The sequence below is a fragment of the Prinia subflava genome, chromosome 4, assembly GCF_021018805.1.
Source record: "Prinia subflava isolate CZ2003 ecotype Zambia chromosome 4, Cam_Psub_1.2, whole genome shotgun sequence".
Classification (NCBI taxonomy): domain Eukaryota; kingdom Metazoa; phylum Chordata; class Aves; order Passeriformes; family Cisticolidae; genus Prinia; species Prinia subflava.
In genome coordinates, this window is record NC_086250.1 from 22,117,742 (window position 1) to 22,140,761 (window position 23,020).

Consider the following 23,020-nt stretch of genomic DNA (forward strand, 5'->3'; position numbering starts at 1 on the left):
GGTAGAGGCTGAGGTACTTAATGCCTTCTTTGCCTTAGTCTTTAATAGTGAGACCACTTGTCCTCAGCTGGTACTCAGTCCCCTGAGCTGGAAAACAGAGACAAGGGAACACAATGAAGCCCCATAATGCAGGAGGGGATGCTCAGTCACCTCCTACACCATTTAGACACTCCCAAGTCTATGAGGCTGGATGGGATCCACCTAAGAACACTGCGAAAGCTAGTGGAAGAGCTCACCAAGCTGCTTTCCATCAGTTATCAGCAGTCCTGGCTAGCCAGAGAGGTCCCAGGTAATTGGAGGTTAGCCAGTGTGACACCTATCTACAAAGGGGGCTGGAAGGAGGATCTGTGGAACTACAGCCCTGTCAGCCTGACCTCAGTGCCACAGACGGTCATGGAGCTATTCACCTCGCCATCATACAGAACATGTTGCACAACCAAGGGATCAGGCCCAGCCAGCATGGGTTTAGGAAAGGCTGGTCCTGCTTGAACAACCTGATCTCCTTCTATGACAATGTGACCACTTACTGGATGAGGGCAAGGCTGTGGATGATGTCTACCTGCGCTTCTGTAAAGCCTTTGACACTGTCTCCCAAAGGGAGAGAGAAGTCTTGGAGAAGTTGGCTGTCTGGAGAAACTGAATGGGTGCACTGTTCATTGGGTAGAAAACTGGCTCCACGGCTGGGCCCAGAGAGTTTTGGGAAACAGAATTATCCCAGTGAATGGAATTATTCCAGTGAATGGAGCAAACCCAGGCAGGACAGTTGTTCCCCCACAAAACCTACATCCTAGGATGAGAAATGATCATGTCTGGGCCTAGTCATATCTTGTAAATCTATTTATGCTCTTTCTCAAATGCACTTCCATGTAACCTCACTTTCTCTTCCTCTTTTCTCCTTCCTTCTCCACCATCTGCCTGCTGTGTCTGCTTCTTCCTTTCAGTCCAACTATTTTGTTCCTTGCCCTTCTGCTTTTTTCCCTCTTCCTTTTGCTTCTTGAACCAATTCCAATTTGATATTGAGATGCTTTTTTTCTGTTTTGTGGATCAGGGATTAGGTGGGACATAAGTTCTTCAGCCATTCCCTATCACAGCATAGCTGTTGTTTTTCTGTCCTCATGTCATATGCATTTTTAAGGAGTGATTCTACTGATCCTGAAGGAAGATACTCATCAGGTTTTCACTGCTTTTATGAAATGACAACAAAGTGATGTTACAGGTCTAGCTTTGGTTGATGTTCTCCCTCATTCCCCCTCCACTTGCCTCCAGCAGAAAGAGAGCCTTTGAGTTTTTTCATGGGGTTTTTGAATGTAGAACAATGTCTTGCACACCTCTGCCTCTTCACCAAGTATATCTATAACCCTTACCTGGCAAAACTCTCGCTATCTTCAAAGCAAACAATATTGCTTGGCCCATCCTATTGGTAATTTTAATGCAGATTATTCCCTCCATACACCCATTTGTATGACCTTTCCCCAGGCAAATTCTCTGAGCCTCTCATTATACATCTTTACCAGAGAGGCCCAGAACAAGAAGTGTGGTGGAGCTTCCAGGGTCCAATGCCATACGAATAGCAAACACCAGCCCTAATAATCCTCATCAGTCTCTATACCAGGCTGCAGCCTTGGAGTCTGTCCTTTGCTTCCAAACCTCCCCTTGGGGTATTAGACTTTATTAAAAATAAATAGTTACAAATTCTGTTTTACAGCTGATGGCATCAGGGAGAGGAATGGAGGAGGCAAAAGGAGCAAGTGGAGGATCTGCTGTCCAGTCAGATCACCTGTCTGTCATCCTGGCAGTGCTGTGCCAGGGAGCAGTCTGAGTGTGGTAAGCACAGGGCCCTGCCTCTTCTGCCAGGTATCTCAGGAGAGGAGCAGGACAAGTTTTTCAAGAGTACTGGGTGAACTGGATCTGAGTCCATGGAGCCAAGATGCTTCTGGAGGTGACAGACACCAAAAGCCAAGGAGAATGCAGAGCAGCCTATGTGGAGTGTCCTCGTCTCCTAGCTTGGTGTTTGCAGTGGAAGAATATTGATTTCAGTTCTCCTTCTCTTTTAGATACAAAATCATGGGCAACAAGCAACAAACATGCAAGTAAACTCCTCTCTTGAGATCCTTCCCCACTCCCTCCAGGAGTCCCAAACTCTCCCTTCTATCCTTATCTGTCAGTGCTTAGGTGTTGCTCCTCCAGTGACAGCGATGACCCTTGACAGCCATGAGACCTACCCATAATGAGAGGGACAGAAAGCCTGCCGTTGCCTCAGAAGCAGCAGAAACACTTGCTGGGGTCTCAGTCTGTCCACTGAAGGCAGGGACTCCTGTCACCTCTCCAGAGACAAGAAACCAGGCCTGCTGCTCTCCTATCTCTGGGCAGGAAAGGGGTTCTAGCCCAAGCTGCATGCCCGGAAAGAGTAGTGTATCCTCACTCCTCTCCCAGACACTATGACCCCGTGAGAAAGGGAGTATATCAGAGCAGCTCCAGGCCTTGGTGTATTTGGGGGCTGAGAGCAATCATGGGAGGCATCATTTGGTGGTGAAGGGACTTATCCAGTGTATGGGTATGGAACAGAGAACACTGTGGGCAATGGGTGCGGAACAGGGAGGCTGGAGGAGTTAGATGGCTGACTCCCTGCGGTATGAGATTGTATCTAGAGGCAGAGTTGCCTGGAGTCGCTCCAGGTCCAGGTGGCTTCCAAAATCCATCATCTGGATTATACCTCCCTCCTCCTTGGTGTTGCCCCCTAACACCACACCCACTTCATCATCATCTTCATCTTCATCTTGACTGACAAGTGCCAGCTCATTCTCATAGCAGAAGGCACTGGGAGGTGGTGGAGAAGGTAGGATGGTCATCTTGCTTTCTTGCAGCTCCCGGGCTGAGCAGCGAGGTGTGCCAGCTACCTCGTACGTCTTGTGAAAGCGTGAGTAATCCACTTTGTAGTGGTTCTTCTCCTCAAACACAACTGGTTCAAAGCGATGACCCCAGAGGATTTCACTAGCAAGGTAAGAGCTTCGTGCCTGTGTGGTCATGGCTGTGGCTTCTACCATCCCCTCCAGAATTACCACAATCTCAAAATTCTCCGTCTCCAGCTCTTCCTTGCCAATCCCATAGAGGGGGCTCTCCTCATCAATCTCATGAACAATAATAATGGGTGAGACCAAAAAGATACGATCGAGACCCACATCGTAGCCCACATTTAGGTCCCGCTGGTCCAGGGGGAGGTATTCCCCTTCCTCTGTCATGTAGGGCTTGATGAGCTGGGCGCGGACATGGGCCTCCACGATGTGACTCCTCCTCAGGTTGCCCACCCTCCACATGAGACACAGTTTGCCATCCCGCACAGAAATGACCGCATGATGGCTGAAAAGGAGGGTCTGGGCCCGCTTCTTGGGCCTTGCCATCTTGGCCATGATAGTGCCAATCATGAAGGAGTCAATCACACAGCCCACAATGGACTGCACCACAACTGCCATGATAGCCAGTGGACACTCCTCAGTCACGCAGCGGAAGCCATACCCAATGGTTGTCTGTGTCTCCACTGAGAAAAGAAAAGCCCCCAGGAAGCTGTTCACATGCATGATGCAGGGCTTGAGGAGAGAGGGACTACCTACCACTGCCGGTGCATTGAGATCGCCGTGGAAGAAAGCGATGCACCAGAAGAGGAAGCCAAAGAAGAGCCAGGAGACCAGGAAGGCAGCAGAGAAGATCATCAGCATGTAACGCCAGCGCGTGTCCACACAGGTGGTGAAGATGTCGGCCATGTAGCGCTGAGATTTGTTGCTCAGGTTGGCAAAGTAAACGTTGCACTGGCCATTCTTCTTCACAAAACGGTTGCGGTGCTTCCTCTGGGGAGCATGACCCTTTCCGTTCCGGCTGTGCCCGTTCACGCTGCCCAGTGCAGAGACCTTGTGTCCATCCTCTTCAGTTGAGACGATGCTGTACCTGGAAAGAGAAGAAACAGGCATTTCCATCAGGAATACATGAAGGGAAATAGCAACTACTGAGACAGCAGAACAGGAGATGTGAGTGGCTCACAGGGCTACAGTACCACCCTGTTGGATCTCACAACAGCACATTTCAGCGATTATGTACCATGGTGCCTGATCAAACTGGTGGAGATCAGCTGCAATGTTCACCAAGTGTTGCTGACAGGGGTTGCATCTAGCAGCAAAGCAGCAGCAGGTTGTAGCTCTGTCTTCCAGCCTTTATGGTAAGGAGGGATACGAGACTTTAAAACCTGACAGCAGCTGGGACAGCCAGGAAGCCTGGAAGCAAGCACCCACAGCCTGACCACATTTTGGCCCTTAAATAGTAGAAGGCTGGGAGTTTCTATTTTTTCCTCTGCTCTGCTCACTGATTTCATGGTTTCATGGTGTGTGGTGACAATGTTTATGCACTTCCTGCACTCAGGACAATTCTGTTGCCACAGCAACATGTGTGTCTTCCAGCATCCCTTATCCGAACCCAAAGATATAATTTGGAAATCAACAGCCAAAGCACTGGCAGTTTCCTTGGCAGATGCTACACATGCACTTTCTGGGAGACCTTTGCCCCTCCGACTCCCCTCCCTTGCAGCTGGCTCTGACACTTCCCCTCATGTGATCCTGTGACAGTTGCAGATACTCCTTAAAGATGTGGTGGCAGAAGGTGCTCTGACCACTGAGGAAATCAAGGGAGTGCACTGAAGCACAAAGGCTGCTTTACCCTCATGCCTGACAAACTGGAGCCTCACAGGACCCTGGGAGTGTCTCTCTCCCACCCCACAGTGTTGACATGTCAGCTGAAGTCTTCCAGCGTGGCCCTCCATCCACATCTCATGCAAGGACAGTGCTGGTGGCTGGAGTTGTGATTCCTGGGAACATGTGGCTTCTGCAGTGCTACTGGAATCTGTAATTTCTGGTGCAGCATCATGCAGTGCTTTGCTTCTCCTTCATAGTATTCCTCCAAGTACTACACCTACATATGGCATGGTTTGGATTGGAGAAGGAGAGAGGAGTCATTCCTTGGAACAGGGAAGATGCTGACAGGTAATTTGAGAAGAATATATCAAAAGGCAGCCTAAAGTTAGGGTCTGAGGGGCCAAATGAGGAGGACCAGGTCACTCAGGGCAGCAGCAGGTCTCTAGATGAGGGTTACTCACCGATTGACTCGGACGCTGCCCATGGCTCACTCTGTCATCAGATGTCAGGGGGCCGTGGGAGCTGGCAGGGCGTGGGAACTCATGCAGCAGCACTCACATGGGACTGGTCAGCTCCAGGTTTCACCTCTGGTAAGCTGGGACCAGTGCTGGCATTGCAATTGCTCCTGGGCACACGCCTGGCAGAGAAGGACAAAGCAAAACCCAGTCAGATCCCCCCTGACAGCACTCATCCCAGTCCAGAGCGGTGGGCATAGGGCTCCCAGCCTTTTGCTCAGGGTGTGTTGGGAGGTCTCCTTGGGGCACTTGCTGCAACCTGGCTCAGGCAGGTGAGAAGCTGATGGATGCAGACTGGGTGCATGGCCCGCAGACCCCATGCTCCCCAGCACCTCCTGCCAGAGAGGAGCAGGGCTGGCCAGTCACTGCTCTCCAGACCAAGGGCACAGCAGCTGAGCAGCTCACAGGGCCCTTGCCCAGAGCCATTATATTAATATCAGAGCTTACACCAGGAGAAGAGCTCAGCCAGGCTAAATACCTCTCACACAAGGACTAACAAAGCACAGGAATGCTCAGCAGCCCTCAGGGATCCCCGTCAGCCCAGCCTAACCCTGGGGGAGTTTTTTCCAGGGTATGCAGAACATCCCCCCATCTTTTATTTTATTTCAAATAAAAGAAGAAAAGCAATGGGTAGAGCCCAAAAGAACTGATGGAAAGGAAGGGTTCAGGGGTAGTCAAGGAGAAGCCAGTTAGAGGAAGCAAACCTTGCAAGATGCCCTGTGTATAGCGTCCAAGGAGCAGCTCAGCAGTGGAGTCCTGGGAGGATGTCCGGCAGAGGTCCCAACCCAGTCTTCCCAGAATGGAAGAATGGGGAAGCCAACCTGCATAGAGCTACTGAGAAGTGAAATGCACTGAGGGGGTAATGACTCACAGATTAGGAAGGGCTTTGTACACCCATGCTAATCCTGGACTGTAGCCTTTGGATTACAGCAGCCAGTGCAGAGTGTGCATGCAGATGGAGCCAGCTAGTTTGCTTCCTCCCAGCCTCACCAATGAACAACAACTGGTTGCCAGATATGGGAAAAAATACAAGGATTTTGGGATGAAATGTGAGGCTTAGAGCTGCTTGCAGTGGTTATGCACAGACAGGAGAGAGGAACATCAAATGATGTTGCCTAGGATGGAAAAGCCGGTGAGAACCATCCTTGTCTCATCCTCAGTACCACAGAATGGGGCTGCATGTGGCCAGGGGTGCCCACCAGCTTTCCCCAGTTAGGACCACAGACTGGAAAGCAGCAAGAAAGGAGCTCCAGGCATCACCTCTGATGGGATGAAGATTACTCAGTTACTGAGACAGTTAAAGCTCTGCAACAACACAAACATGGTTGCTCAGACCAAGGGTACTATGAGACCAGGAGTAGAAAACAACCTTGTAGTCCACAACTGACCATACAGAGACAAAAGTGAACAGCTACCCAAAAATCCCCATCAGGAAAAAGCACTTTGACACTGAATTCTGCCAGCTCCCACCAGTTCACTCGCCTACAATATCCAAGTCATCATGAAGTCGGTTTGGCCAGGAATTTTTGCTGTGCAGCTGGGTAAACATATAGCAGTTTGGGGTTGGTAACCTAAATTAATCAGAAATGCTGATGTGATGAAGAGAGGTCATTTCATATCCACAGATGGCCCTGCTGGGATAAAGGTAACTGGAGTGATTATATGGTGAGTTCAGACTGCAGGATCCCACATGACTTTTGGAGGTGGCAAAGGTGGGCAGTTTAGGTACTTCCCTCTATGCCAGCCCCAACCAGGAGAGGAAGGGTATCCTCTTCCACTGGCATCATTCTCAGCCAGCCTGGATATGCCAAGCTAATCCTTAGCCAGCATTGACCCCGATAACACAAGGAATGCACTGTCACAGCTCACACATATGAGTAATTCACAATCTCCTGAAAGTTTCTACAACCAACAACTCTCCTTAATCCAGCTGCAGAACCAGGTGCACCATTTCCAAAGATTTTGGATTTTTGGTCCAGGCAGCAGCCAGCTCCAAAAGAAAGGAAGGAGAACCTAAGGAGCTTTGTGAAACCGTGTGCAGCAACACCTGGATCTCTGCTCCTCACATTTCCCTCCTTCCTGAAAAGGGGCAAAGAAAGAAGATGAAATACAGGGGCTTTATTAATCTGTAGTTCAGGCTGGTACAGCTGTGGGATGGGATGAGCACACTGTGTAAGAGGGCTGCATCCTGTGGTGCTGTGCTTCCTCCTGGCTCCCATGTGGGAACTCATGTCAGCAGGAGCTGTGGCAGAGCCTCTTGCACAGAGTCCACCATGGCTGGACCATGCAGCTCAGAGCCTGGGCAGACTTAGCTGCTGGCTCCACAGTGTCCGAACAGCGTATCAGCACCTAAAGTCACATCACTACCTGCAATTGGTACTTAATCACAAGGAAAGTATTGCCACAGAGGATAAAGGCTACCAGTCTGAGCACACATTTGAAAACGGGAAAATAAACACTTTTATTTGCAGTAAGTGGTTGCAAGTGGGAGACCAATGGCCTCAGACAGTGCACAGATCCATGAAACTCCCACAGAATTGCATTCACAGATCTTTCTCTGCTTAAAATTTGAGAATTTTTTTGGTAGATTCGAGGATTTCAGCAACAATGGGCAGCATTCCTGAGGCAGGAGCTGCCTGAGGGAGACATCTCTGCCCATTATGTGCTTGTGGGGGTTTTGCCTGGTGAGGTGTACGTTTTGCTTCATTGCCTCCAGGCCAGTCTGTTCTCAGGTTTTCATTCACCAGCTTGCATCTCTCCAGTTGTCCTTGGAGGATGAAGATCTTCTGCTTCAGCCTCTCCACATTTGCTTCGGCATCCAGAGCCCGCTGGGTCATTAGCTGAAGCTGACACTCAGTCTGCTGGACTAAGGACTTGACCTCTCGGGCTTCCGTCTCTCGTTCAGCCTGGCTAGTCTTCAGCTGATCCTGCAGGCTTGCCACCATGCCCGCCTGTCTCTTCAAATTGTTCTGGAAGGTGTTAAACATCCTCCTGACCATGGCATTGTTCTTCCTGAGTGCAGCATTCTCACCCTCGAGTCTGTCATACTGTTCCCTGAGCACCTTGTATTCCTCCCTGAGCATGACATCCTCCTCCATGAACACAGCACTGTTCTTCTGGAGTTCTCTGAACACCTGCCTGAGTGCGAAGTTCTCTGAGGTGAGCACGAGGTTTGCATTCCTGAGCATTTGGTTCTCCAACCTGAGGATGCTGTTCTCCCACCAGAGTGAGTCGTAGGGTGGCTGCAGGGACGGGGACTCCCTGTTCGCGCCGTCCTCCTCATGCAGCGCATAGGGCTCCGCTCCTGTGGTGCTCTCTGGGTGTCCCACAGAATGCTCACTGGCATGGGCCTGCGTGGCAGTGGCCTCTGTCCCCAAGTACTGACCTGAGCTGTGCTGGAAAGTGTAATGGAAGCCACTTGGTGCTGTAGGGGCATTTTGTAGAGCAGGCAACCTCTGATGCCCAGGAAATTGATAGGTCAGGCTGGCCTCCTTATCTCCAGCCAAGCTGTCAGATGTTCCCATGTCTTTGTAAAATGGTTCCTGAAACTCCTGATCTTCCCCCTCAAGCTCCAGTGCATGCTTGGCCAGCCCCACCTGTTTATCTTTCACTGTGTAAGAGTGCTCAGCAGTTAGGGAAAATGGGGTGGGTTCTCCCAGATCCTCTGTCTGATTTTCATCTGTGCTGTCACTGCTTTTGCACAAGGGCGAAGGAAGCTCAGAGTGGCAGGAGTTCCCTGATTCTTCACTGTCATCATCATCACCATAATAATCATCATCTCCTTGCAAGCCTTGAGATTCTGGGTAGGCCATCATCATTAGCCCAAAGATGTGAAATGGCTGTGACATTTTTCAGGATGTTCAAGAGGGAGAGGAGAACCACATAGCTCTGGATCTTGTCTCTGAGGACAACTGGAACTACCAACATTCCCAGGTCTGTGATGTCATGGAGTTCCATGTGTGCTGAGTTGTCAGAAGCTGGGTGGGGGAGGAAGCAATCAGCTGCTGTCCTGATTCTGCCTAGGACTGCATTAATTTTCTTCATAGTAGCCAGCTCAGTGTTGGATTTAGAAAGAGATTAGTGCTGATAACACAGACATGTTGGAGTTGTTAAGTAGTGGCTTACTCCAAGCCAAGGACTTTTCTGTTGCCCATGTTCTGCTACTGAGGAGCTGCACATGAATCCAGGAGGGAGCATGGCTGGAATGGCTGGTCCAAACTAGCCAAAGGGATAGTCTATGCCATAGGACATCATGCCCAGAATGTAACTAGGGGAGATAACTGGAACAGGGTGATGACTGAGGACGAGCTGGGCATCAGTCATTGGGTGGTGAGTAACTGGGTTGTGCCTCACTTGTTTCTCTTGGGTCCTGTTATTCTCTCTCTCTGTGCTTATTATTACTATTACTATTACTATTATTATTGTTGCTGATAATTTTAATATGATTAACATATTTATTATTGTTATATTTTGTTTAAATTATTAAATTGCTCTGATCTCAACCCACAAAGTTTGCCTTTTCTTTTTGATTCCCCTCCCCAATGGGTCTGAGGGCAGTGAGAGGGAGAGAGAGGCTGAGTGATACTTAAGTTGCCTGCTGGGGTTAAACCACAACAACTGCAAAAGGTCGTTTTGGCAGCATGAGGATAAACTGTCCTCCTGGCTGGAGAGCAGACCCCAGCTTGGGGATGCTGCCAGTGAGCAGAGAGCAGTAGCTCATGAAGCCACCTGAGACCTCCAGTGAAGGAGGGACAGGGACAATCCAGCCAGGGTAGGCAGCATGGGTCAGAGGGGACAGCCCTGTCCCATAGGGTGCTGGGACATGTCCATCAGCAAGGTTAAGACACTAGCACTTGGTTAGGGCTCACCCTGGACAGAAGCAGGAGACATCACCAGCACCTTAGCCTCAGGCATCGCCCTAAGCTGAATGGCCAGTGAAGGGTCCATGCTGTGGTGCTGCCAATCTGATTCATCCCCTCCTGCCAGCTGGCACAGGGAAGTGTTAGTAATACCGAGTGCCACAAACTCAGAGCAGCACGAGCCAGGAGACGAACCAGAACCCTCACATTTCCCACTTCCACCACAACACACCCCCACAGGGCGTGGTGCCACCATGGGAAGGACAGGCAGGCAGACAAGAAATGCCTGGGCTGGGGACTGCTACCACACCAGGTCACCAGGTCCCTCCTCAGCAGCTGGTGGATCAGGGCCACCACTGACATCCCTGATGGCAAAATCACTGCCACCGGCTTGGCAAGGCCAAGGGGCTTACCAGGAGCCCAAACCCTATGCAAACATAGTTCAAACGGCTGTGAAAAGGTCCCATTGCAACTTGGAAACCTGAAACATAAACAGAATGAAAGGGAAAAGCTCAGAGGTATCTCCAGCAGAAGGGGATTATATTCATATCCTGAACAGGCAGCTGCCTGTCACATGGACAAGGGGGAGGAAAGCTTGACTGAGGACAGAGACACGAATCCAGAGCATGCCTGAGGACATCTCTTGGAGCTTGCCCTGCCTCCTGAGACCCACATGTGAAGAAGAAAGCTGCAGAGTCAGTGGCAACTCCTATGGCGTGGTATGAAACCAAGCAGGTAGGTGCAGCAAAGAGAGATGCTAGAGAGGAGGCTGCAGCCTGGACAGATGCCTCCCCATCCCTCTGCTGCCTGTCCTGGGTGTTTCATGGCCTGCAGAAGCCCCCAGCACTTCGGAAAGCTGCTGCAGCATGGATGTGACAGCCACTGCCTTGCAGCATTGAAACAGTCAGCCAGATGGGTCTCCAGGGGCCAGCAGCTGCCTCCAGCCACAAAGCATGTGCTTCCCTCTTTCCCGACCACTTTCCCCCTCCTGTGTCTTAGACTGAGCAACGACAGGGACACCACCACGGTGCTGCAGTCATCTCCTTCTCGTGTGACACCATGCTCCAGCAGCGCAAGCCATCACACCAGCCCACGCTGCCACTCCAGTTCTGCTCTGGCCCTGAGCAGACACATGGGGCTGTGCTGCTGTTGTCCCTTTCCAAGGGATCTGCAGGATAGTAAGGTCAAGGTGCCTGGTGCCGGGGCAATATCTCCATTGCTTCATCCCCTGTACACAGTGCAGTGCCTCACAAGTCCCAGTTTTCTCCAGCCCCTGACAGAGTAGATCATATTGTCAACCCTTCCTTAAATTTGCAATGGAAGAATCTCATGAAACAGAACAGAAAAGTCCACACTAAAGCACTCCCCCACTTCTCTTTTTATAACAACCATATCTGGTGCTCTGGGACATACACTGTGAACGACAACGATGGAAAAATCCCAGGGTATTTTTACACTCTTAGTCTTTGCTTTATCTGGAGTTGTCTGGCAAATGCTTCCCTCCTGTCTGTGGTCAATACCCCAGCTGCTGGTTGCGCTCTGCTTTGTGCCTTTGTACCTATTACTGGCTGCACAGCACTAGCTGGCTTGGGATCAGCATCCACAGACCCATCCTGCCAGCTTGGGCACGGTGACAACAGGGCAGACAAACTTCTTGCCTCTTGCGGAGTCAGGGCGGAAACACTCGCAGCTGAGAAGGGACCTCCTTGCCTTTTTGCAGAGCCTTGCAGACCCGCAGCATTCAGTATGTCCTCTCCATCCTCTTTGTAACTCCATTTCTTCTCCTATTCCTCACAAATTTTCCCAGGGTTCATGTTGAGGCTCACAGGGCAGCTCAGTGCCATGGGGGGCTGCTCTGCCACAAGAGTCAGCAGCTGAGCTCTGCTGCTCCGTGCCAGCAGGGCAGGCTGCCAGGCGGTGTATGGGCACACGAAGGCACCTTCACCATGCAAGAGAGTTTTACCATATTAAAAAGGCAAGTGACATATGGAAGGTGAGGGGAGGAAGCAGTAATCAACTCTACACCATTTTTATATACACACTTCTGCCTTTTCGTTCAATAATTATAAATAGATTAAGTGCCAACAGTCCCCATCTGCCCCTCGAGGCGTGATCTGCTGACCAGTTTCCCTCTCCAAAAGAGAATTTTATTCATGTGCCTGTGCCCGGTTTATATTTTGGAGCGGAGTGAGAAGGGGGGATATTTTTTCCCCCATGAAGCTCTGGAGCCTGAGGATGGGTAATATGAAAACAAAACAAAATGATTTGAAGTTAAACCATCTCAGTGTGTGACTCAGAGCTATTCATAGCTCCTGAAGCCAGCTGCAGCAACGGAGCCAGAAGGATTCTGCCCGTATTATTATTCCAATTACCATCTGAATTAAAAGTTTGAGCAGTGATCAGCCCACATGCTGATGGGAGGGGGAGAGAAGAAAGCGAAGAGAGAAGGAGAGAAAGAGTGAGAGGGAGAAAAAACAGATAAAAATGGGAACCACACAAAGGTCCCCAGGATGACAAAGTCAGGAAGAGGCACAGAAAGGTGACAGCATCACCTCCTGCCTGCTCCCACACCGCCCCAGCGATCCCTGCTGTGGCTGCACCGTCCAGACAATGGTGCTGCAAGAACAGCTGCCTGCTCTCAGGATCTCAGACTAGATGTGGGATATCCCATGGTGGGGTTGATGGGACTGGCACCGGCATTCACCCTCTCCTCTCTGGCCAAAATGGGGTTTAGGGGCACACCACACAGGGACTGGGGGGTCAACTTAGCAGGGTTGTAAAGAGACGATGCTGCTGGAGTGGCAGCTGGGGAGAAGTCCCTGCTCTCTCTTGCTGAGCAAGGAAGGTAACCGTTATTCTTTTTAGCTGGCATAACAGGAAAAATTAAATGCTTAGAAGGTCCCTGGCCTTCCCTGGGTGGTGTTCTTGGCCAAAAATGAACCGAGCTTTTGTAGCAGCCAGAATGCAGACCACATCCCACCTGCTGTCGAGGAAACACAGAGGCTAACATACCCCCAGCACCCTGCCTGCCAAAACGATGGACTAGACCCCAATGGGTTGGTGCAAAACCTGCAAGAGCTGAAAAACTGAAGGCTCTGGAGTGTCCCTGAGGTCCTCACATCCCAGGCAGAAGCAGTGCACTCAAGTCACCTCCTCCAACTTCTCAGCACAGCTGCACAGTGCAAAGGGTGTCTTCACTAATCTCTGCATCCCTGGAACTCTCTTCACGGGGCATCCTGCTCTGTGGGAGCCCTGATGTAAGGCCATTCCCAGCAGCATCCCTGTGCTTCAGCATCTCTTCAGCACAAAGTGCCTGGCCATGTGGAATGTCTTGAAGGCTTTCGGCTAGTTAAGGGACAAGGATAATTATTGGTGTGCAGGAAAAGGGGGGCAAAGGTGACTCGCATTATCTGTCTGCCTGCTGCAGTTCTGCTCTTGACAGGGCAGGGATGGGCTGCCAGTGACTCTGCCAAGCACCCAGCAAGGCAGGTGGCTGCAAATAGTTTATGAATGAGGATAACAACAGTGACAGCAGCAAGGGCAAGCAATAATCAGGGCAAAGCCTGCTCTGCGCCAAGCCCCTGGTTGAGAGAGGCTGCAGCCGCTTCTCTGCACCCAGCTGCTGCACATCAGCTGAGCTCCCAGCCTGACCTGGCTGCTAAGCACTAACCCATCAGTGACAGGGAAAAAAAAGTCTCCCTTCACTCCCCTTGTCGCTATGCTATCAGGGAGCTGAGCAGAGCCACGAGCCTCCTGAAAGGACTCCAGCTTCTCCCCTTTCAACCATGCTTGCTAGGCACCAGAAACAGAGCAAAGGGAGCAACCCAGGTATGCCACATTCCTGCAGAGAGCAGATAAAGTATTTCACTATAGGTTTGCTGACTTGTATTGCTGCAGCTTGATCTGTCAGGTTTAACAAACACATCTGGTGGGTGTCAAACCTAAGTGCTGCCCAACTCACGCGGTATGGAGGACCATTGCCCTCTACTTCCCCTATCCCCCAGCTCTCCGACAGGGAGGGGCTGCCATTGCGGGCAGGGTCAGGCTGGGGGAGAGTGCCAAGTGGGACACGGCGGCTGCATCTGCACACTGCCAGCACTGTGATATCCCCCCGCCATCACTACAGGTTGCTGTCATAACCCTGCTCCTCCGGCCTGCGACAGTCGTTCCCCCTGGCACCCTGCCTGCTCACCTGTCTGTCGCCTGCTAGCACTCGGTGCTGCCTGCAACTTCTGCCTGCTCACCTCCACCCAGACACGAGGCTGTTTCTTGGTGCTGGGAACAACGACAACAGGAGAGGAGAGGACTTCTGGGGCCGCTGTGTCTGGTCCCGTGGCAGGCACCGCCTCTTCGTAATGCCATTGAGCTTTTCAGAGGGATGAAGCGCCTGTCTGCCCAGCCTCTGGGATCTCCAGTGCCCTTCAGCCCCTGCACTCACCGTGCTGCTGGCGGGGCCAATCTATACAGCTCTCCCGGGGCTCTACCCTCCTCTACAGCAGAGTCACTTTTGACATCCACTTGCTCTAAGACTCCTCTCAGCTAGTCAGTCTGCGCGGGTGCTTTAGCAGGCTGCCAGCAGAAAGGGAGCTGGCAAGAGGAGAGGGAAGAGCAAAGCAGAAGGCAGGGGGAAGGAGAACAGGCAGCAGAGAGGCAGCCGGGACAAGGCCAGCAGCTCTTTGTACCAGTGCTGGTACTGCTTGCCAGGGAGGGAAAGAGGTGGGGAGAGGTGTTATGGTCGTTTCTCTGAGCCTTTTGTAGGGGACAGAATGAGGGATGCTGCTTCACTCCTTGTCAAACAGCACCAGGCTCACTCTGAAGTATTTCAGGAGAAATGTTGCCATAGAAATAAAACAGCCACCCAGATTGTGAGGGGCAGACCCACTGCCATGATGGCAGGAGCGTGGGTAGAGTGGCGGCAGAAGGCCCTGGCTGGCGGCTTGGGGATGTGCTGGGCTGGAGAGTATCTTGTTCTCCACCCTCCACTCCCTAATTTCCAGTGAGAGCAGCAGTGATACTGCTGTGCCAGCATGGCTGGTGCCAGGAGATGGTGGGCATCTCCTCCCCAGATAAACCAGTGCGTGAATGCCAAAACTGTCCTTGAAGCAAGCTGCTTGCTGCCAGGATCCCAGGAGGACGGGCATGGAGGTGCATGGGTCTCTGGGGCCACAGGGACAGCCAACTCTCATCCCTCAACAGCCTGTGCCATGGCACCAGCTTCATTGCTGGAGAACGAACCTCAGAGGTCTGAGGGCAAGAACCAGCTCAAAAGCAGCCCTTGCCCATCCCAAGCTCCCCACTGCCAGAGAATCAGCATCTGTCCCAAGAAGGGGCTCCAATCCCAACCATCACCATTAAAACCACCTTGTCTGGTGAGGAAAACCGGCACCAGTGCCTCAGGGGGTTCCCTGTGAGGCCTCTACGCCCTGGCGAGGGGCATGGGAGCAGTGACATCACGGAGCAGGAATTTAGCTTGACTCAGTTTCGCAGGGTTGCGAGGCAAGGGCAGACAGCTTCACTCAGCCCGTGCCATTCACAGAAAAGCGAGTGCCAGAGGGAGGCTGGGAGCTGCATGGATGAGTAAGGGGTCGATTGCTAAGACGCCAGCATCCATCTATCGATCCCTGGCCGCACTGCCGGGCTAAGCCAACCCAGTGCAATAACAACGGGGATAGCGGCACTTGCTGAGGGCAGAGAGCCATTAACTGCTCCGCTCTGCGTCCACACTGATGTCAGTGCACGTGGGCGCAGGTATCCATCACCGTGCCTCCTCCCCCTTGCTGGCATCCTCCTGTCACTGACACCACCCCAGGGATGCAGCTGCTTCCCGGGCCTGGCCGATGGCAGAGCTTGGGTCATCCTGGAGGGGGTAGTGGGAACTGCTCCTGCCAAGTAACTCCATCCCTCCCCAGCTACTTCCTCACTTTCCAGTTCTCCTTGCAAACTATGGCAGGGGGCTGCAAGGGGCAAGGACCACTGCCTGCCCCATGCCAGCACCACACATTGGGGTACTTGATCTTAGCACCCAAACAGGGGGAGAGATGGAAGAAAAAAAAGGTGGGGAGAGGGAACACACTTCCCTCCAGATCAGCCCTCTCCAGCTTAGCCTGTCTTGACCATCCTCACCATTCATCCTCTTCCCCATGACTCCCTGTCCCCTCCAAATTCATGCTTCCGCCTAAAGCACATAATTGCTGTGTACTGATTACTATTTTCAGTGGCTGCAAACAGGAGTGGTCACACACTGCCGGGGTGTCTCAGGCTTCTGTGGGTGCCACTTCTGGTGGTGAATGAAGAAGGGACACATTCCCATGTCTCTGTCAAGATGTCTTCCTCATACATCTGCCTGATCCCTCTCAGGCTCCAGGTAACCCTAAGCCCTGGGCTCATCTCCACACCTCCCACCTCCTGTGGATGACTCCCCTCAAGAAGCCAAGGAGGGCCCAGAGAAGGGGTTGAGGGTAGCCTTGGATTTACATCACCTCTGCCATGTGTTCCCATCTGCATTATCACTGTCTGCCCTTCACAGCACACCCCCCTAAGGGGAGGAAGGGGAGAAGAGAGAGGCCCCAGAGCTGCTGTTTGGTTTGCCATTGATAGAGTCAGGGCTGGGCAGCAAGGCTAGGAAACTCCAGGCTCTTGCCAGAAGGATTTGGATGACTCCAGGCGATTTGCCCAGGAGGGAGGGCCTTGGGGGCTGAAGGGCCAGGGATGTCTGAGGTGATCTGCCAGCACCATGCAAACTTGCCTGCTCACTCCTTCCCAGGTGGGGAAGCTCACCTTGTCAACAGGGAGCAAAGGCAGAGTTTCTCTGGTAGTTTGTTCATGGCTTCCTCCTGATCTCCTTCACCCAAACCCACTATCCAGAAGACCCTTTGCACTGTGCCTATCTGGGGGGAGTTGGACCACCAATGGCAGGATCAGCCACACTGAGAGTAGGAGAGGTGGAAGGCAAGGGAGAGGGGGCAGGTCTAGAGCCCAAAAAGCTCCACAGGCAGCAGAAGAACAAACACATCCACTTCAGCTCCATTTGCACCTGGCAGCTTGGAGAGCAGGTCTCCAGCTGCCTTTTTCTCTATGATCTGGCCAGGACCAGCACAGAGAAGAATCTACAGAGCAGGAGAAGCAAAAAGTGAGCAAGACCCAGTCCAGAGCAAGAAGACTCTAAGAAAACATCGGGAACTGAAAAAATGAAGAAGTTAACTGCAAAGTGACCGAAGTCAGGGTGGCAAGGGGGCGGGAAGTTGGGGAGGTTTAGAGGCAGGAGCCCACCCCTGCCCCTGGGCCCGCGGCCACCCCGGTAGCTGTAGGTGCATACGCCATGCACACAAGGCAACTTTATTATTCACTGGCACGCTCACAAGAAGCCACACATCTCTCCCTAAGTTATATTTATAGCTGTTCCTCAGAGCGAGCGCAAATGAAACAATACATTATTTTCCTAAGGGAGAAAAACCCTTCCCGCTCTCATGCCGGTGAGGAGAGCAGCGCAACCCGGCACCGCCTCTTACCCGGGTCCTGCCGAGGGCTGCCGCCTGCTCCAGCCGTGCCGAACCAACATCAGAGGAAGGGGAAAGAGGCTGATCTCTTCATCTCACCACGAAATAAATGTCTTAGTCGGACGGAGGAATCAGGGAAGTCTCTCTGCAGTCCTCGCTCGCCTCCAGCCTAGGTTTATTTTTTCCCCCTCCGAATAGCTACTTCTCCGCTGCGACCTGCTCCTCTCCTAACTCTGCCCTGCCCACGCCAGCGCTCTCCTTCTGCCTCTGCCTCTCAGAATTTTTTGCTCCCAGGAGCGTCCATCCCACGGAGTGCTGATGTGCCTTCGTGGCTCAGCCACGGGTTTAGGTCTCCCCCTCCTGCCTGGCTCCCTCCTTCTCTGGCATTATTTGCCCGTGGCCCCTGCTGCCCCCCTGCTCTAGTCCCCAGATCCCCCCTCTCCCTGACTCTTCCCTTCACGCTCCGCTCCCTTTCCCTGGCTGCCTCTCCCCCTCGCTGATTGCTATGCAGTCTGTAGCTGAGAAGTCAGTAACTCTGTGGTAGGATCCAACAGCTTTCCGCTACTTTAGCCCATCCTCGCATGTGAGCTCAGAGCTGCGGAGCCGCCATGGGGGAGACAGAGCAACCGTCGGCAGCGGGAAAAGGGATGGTGGGGCCACCAGATGCCCCCGAGGAGGTGAGTCCTCCTCCTGGGCTGCTTCACAGAGATTAAATAACTACCATCAGAGGGTTTTTTCCCACCTAGATTTGGGGTGCTGGGTTGACACCTTGCCCTGAGGAAGGACCAGGCTCTCCCAGCTGATGCAGAGTGTTTGCTGTGGGGCATTGCCTCCCCACTCTATAGAGCTGGTGATTTGCAGCTGGGATGAGTAATGTTGGGACAGGAGTGTGGACACGCAGGGACCAGCCTTCAGGGCTCCAGGATAATGCACAGCCATCCTTCCAGAAAATCTGTCCAAGAAACCTCTTTTGGGTCTCCACAGCCACCAGCATCTCAGAGGTCACTTCTTGGTGACAAAGGAAGAAGGCAGGGGACTCTGCTGCAGCAAAGCCAGAGGCTGAAGACCCCTGACCACACAGGCAGTGGCTGTAGGCACAGGGTGCTCAGGACAGCCCTGCTCCAGGATGGCACTTTTGAGGACACAGTTTCCATCTTGGTGTCTCATCTGCTGTCCCCACTGTTAAGGCCTGTACTGAAAAGTCAAAAAATATTGAAAAACCATATTTTTGAGTCTTCTTTAGGCCCAAATCCTGCAAGGATCATGAATGACCTCCCTCCCAAAATCCTCCCAAGATGTGGCACATGCTGTGGAGCCTGCTGTGCCCTGCCAGCACCTGTGAACACTGCCGTGCCAAGAACAGCCTGCTCCCAGCTGGCAAAGCCACTGCCATGACAGCAGAGGTTGGGTTTAGTAGCTCCATGCAGATGAGGAGCTGCAAACCAGGAGCACATCAGCCTGCTGAATGGTCAGTTCACCCCAGTGCACCCATGGTTTCTCCCTGCTGCTCCTGGGGAGCTGCTGCACCTGGATGGAGCAGGGCCAGCCCATCAACCCCCTGTGCAGTATGAGGATCTCATTCAGATTCAGAGGGGTACTTAGTTTCCTGAAAGCTCTGTCTCTAGGGCCTGTGGGGTTGCTTCCCAAGAGCTACTGACCACTATCTGCCCAGCTGCTCTTTAGTAAAGTGTACCATCCCTCTGGTACCATGACAGGCCTTTCCTCTTCATGTGGTGAAGGAATGAAAATAGGGCTGAGACATCTTGCTCCTTCCCAGAGCAGGCAAAACCACCAAGTGCAGCCTTGAGGCCACCTCAGCTTCAGGTTGGGTTTTCCCCTCTCTGCCTTTTGCTTCTCATTGCTGGCAGCTCCTGATACCTCACCACATTTCCCTCTGCCTTTGCAGCAGGAGGATGGATAGCTGCACCTTGTGCATGGTGTGGCAGCCTGGCACTACCAAGAGACAGGTGGCACTTCCAGAGCCAGTGAGAGGGACATGGGAACACCACATTGAAGATGTCACCAGCCCCTTGCTGTCCTTGTGCCCCCCAAGCATGCCCCATGACCACCCCATGGCCGCCGGCCCCAGCAGCAGGGTGGCTCACACTCGCCACCCCCGCCCGTCTCCACCAGCACTGTCTTTAATAAGAAGTGTGGAATATTTTAGCACCTATGTAAAAGCCACCACAGACGGTGGTGGCAGCCGTTGCCAGGGAGACACTCCCAAAAATAGCCCCACTCCGCCAACCTTTCCCAGTGCCGCTGTGGGGATTGAGGGAGGCAGAGGGATGGAGGGGTGGAGGGATGGAAGGGTGGAAGAAGGGATGGATAAAGGGAACGTATGAAAGATGAGATGTACAGAGGAATCTTTGGAGGGATGAATGGAGAGGTGAATGGAGAGAGGACGAGGAAGAGGTAGTTGAGAAGATGAAGGGAAGAATGGATAGAGAGAGAGAGGGAGAGAGGGATGGCTGCAGATGGATGGAGAGATGGGTGCAGTGGAAAGCAAGAGCTCCTGGGAAGGTGAGCAAACACTGCCTGCCCCTTCTCCTGCCTGGGCATGAAGAGAAGAGCTACCCCTACACCAGCAGCCCCTGCTTGGACACCCGTGGTCCTGCACTCCTGTGATACCAGCTAAGCCAGCACAAACCCTCAAGCCCTCTCTGTGCTGAACAGGTCTGATTTTGGGTGTTGAAACCAGAGAACAAAGTTTTGGACTCCTTAGCACCTGCCATGCTCCCTCTGCAGTCTTCCTCCCACTATCCCATTTCTGTCCCCAGTGTTCCAGAACTGCCCAGCCAGCTTGACCTGGTCATGGGAGCAGAGATGGTGAGACACAGAGGTGGCCCATGGTGCTCAACCCCACCATGTTCCTCAGCCCCTCTGGGAATGCAGAATAATTTCCCTCTCTTAGACAAATCCCTGAGGCTGTCCACTCTCCCAGGAGGTCTGGATCCAGCCTGAGCTACATCCTGCAGCAGAAATGGAGGGGGATACCTGGAGCACCACCAGGGGCAAAGCACAGAAGCCTTCCTGATAGAAGGAAACAAATGTTTTAGTGCCCTTTTGTCCCTCTTCCCATCCCATAGCCATCACCTCACAGGACAGGCAGAGATGGAGAGAGATGGAGAAGGGCCCTGGATGAAGCTGCTGCTTCCTTACCGGTGAGCTCTGCAGGAGGACCCTTACAGACCAGCAGAGACAGAGAAGGAAACCCCATAAATAGAACTAAAGGAGGAGGGGTTGGGGGCGGGGGGGAGGAAAAGAAACCCAACAACCCCAAAACTTCATTTTCCATATCAAATCCCAACTCACTTGCCTCCTTGTCACCTTGGTGACATTCCTTGTGGTCACCATGGAAACAGGAGGCATGGAGAGAGCATCACTGTGCAGGGTGGTGGCAGCACCCGGCATAATTTTGGGAGGTGGGGAGACACCCGGCACAAGGCACTTTGCATTGTGGCAGGGCAGGAGGAGGGAAGGTTTATTTTTGCGTGATCCCACTCCACGTGCCAATTTTCTCCGCTCTAAGAGTCTGGGTGTCCCTTGCCCTGCAGCAGCTTTCCTGTGGCCCTCATGTGCCACATAAGGATGTCCTATGAGAACACCCCAGCCCTACCCACCCTGTTCCAGCTGGGTGAGCTTGATTGGGCTGCTCCCATGAAGTCCCTCTAATGGTCACCTCGGCTGGTGGTTCCTGGTGCCACAGTGGGAGATAATGCTGGCACTCGGAGCCCATCAGTTCTTCTTGGGAAGGTGCAAGATGAAGAGAATAAACTTTTGCCACCCCACTGCAAAGGGCTTCTTTCCTTTGGTGGAACAAGAAGCTGCAAAGAGAAGTGCAGGGTCAAGAGAAAGACAAGGGCTCTCAGACATTGCACACCAGAGGATTGGAAGGGGATCTCTTGGAAGAGAGGATCCCAAATCTATTTCTTCCCCCCAACTTTGCATCCCTGCTCCATGTGCAAAAGGACTTGGGATACTAGGGACCTGCAGGACTACCAGGGCTGGGGTTTGGCTTTCACCAGTACCCACATGGCCTTGAAAAGCCCTGCTGAAATCCCAGACAGCTCCACTCTGATGTCTGGAACCCAATTCAGGCAGTTCCTACCCTTTGCCAATTGTCTCCTTTGCTCTAATCCATCCTTGTCCCACCGCACGAACTCCTGTCCCAGTGTCCTGGCTGGGAACAGGCAGGGATGTCTCCAGTTTTGTGGGGCCAAGCAGGTGTTTTCCAACTCGGCCTGTAATCAATCTGGAAAAGCCCTACGATGCAGGTGCTGGAGCTTCAGAGAGGGAAAACACAACCACCAACCTAATGGGCAGGGAGGAAATGTATGCAAATGTATTCAGAAAGGGATCCGGTGATGCTAATAGGCTTGTTAATCCTCTTAGAAAGCATCAGGAATAATACTTTTACAATTTGGTCATTAAGGATTTTACTCCAAGCAAGCCCGTAAGGACAGAGAGAAATGTGTAGGGGATGGCCACAGGTCATCGCTGGGGACAGGGAGGGCAGCAGCCATAGCCAGCTTTTGGACAGGAGTAGGCGGGTTCATACAATCCAAGAGTAACCAGATTAGACCCATGGCCAGATATGATTTGCTCAGGGACAAGGAGACAAATTAAAACTTCAATTTGGTTGTACTAAAGCAACTATAAATTAGTGATTAGATATTGACTATCTAATTGCTGAGTCTTGATGCAGAGGTCCCCCCACTGCTGCCATGAGGTCTCCCTGAGTAATTGCTGCTCCAAGGACAAGGTTCATCCAAAACAAGCTAGTCACCCAGTTTACTATATTTTCAAATATATTAAAACTTTCTAACAGTTACTACTGAGCTCCTTTCTGTGAAATCTATATAAAAAAACCCAAAAAAACCAGCAGCAACCATGTGCTTCTTTCATTCAACACATTCCCTATGTTATTTGTAACCCTCTTGCAGGAATCCAGGACTAATACCTTCAGTGAAGTTTGTTTCAAAACCAGCCCTTGGGAGGATCTTTTGTTTTCTCTGGGGCTGTGCTCAGGGACCCACACTGCTCTGGAAAGGCACCTGAAGGAAGTGTGTGGTGTCTGGTGAGGCAGACACCAGAGAATGGCTGTCCATGGACAGCTGTGGAAGAACCACGATGGCTTGATAATTCAAATATCTCTCCACTTCTTTGGCTCCAGGAGACAAGGCGGAGCACTGGTGAGAAGGTGCTGGAGGTGGGATGGGGCCGGGAAGGGCAAAGAGCAGAAGGCTGCCAACTGGAAGCAGGACAGAGGTTACTGCACCCATGGTGAATATTCCTGGAAAGCCTGGGCCTCGCTGGAGAGTGTGTCCTCAAGGCCAGAGGATGGGAATCCTGTTCCCTCTGCCTTTTCCACTTTAACGAAACTTCCGTGTGTAACTTGAGACAAGCAGGGGAAGAAAAAAGAGGAAGGAAAAAAAAAAGAAAAAGGGAAAAATAGCGCACTTATTCCCGCC

General features: G+C 52.2%; 1 protein-coding gene and 1 pseudogene across 1 annotated transcript; both read right to left on the reverse strand.

Moving 5' to 3' along the window:
• Window positions 1-1,661: 1,661 nt before the first annotated feature.
• Window positions 1,662-17,899, reverse strand: KCNJ4 (potassium inwardly rectifying channel subfamily J member 4). The gene is made up of 3 exons (XM_063394893.1): window positions 17,559-17,899; window positions 5,138-5,313; window positions 1,662-3,939 (listed from the first exon to the last, which is right to left on the reverse strand). The coding sequence occupies exons 2-3, from the start codon at window positions 5,158-5,160 to the stop codon at window positions 2,610-2,612; spliced, it is 1,353 nt and encodes a 450-aa protein (XP_063250963.1). The 5' UTR covers window positions 5,161-5,313; window positions 17,559-17,899; the 3' UTR covers window positions 1,662-2,609.
• Window positions 7,735-13,707, reverse strand: LOC134549333 (uncharacterized; annotated as a pseudogene).
• Window positions 17,900-23,020: the final 5,121 nt, after the last annotated feature.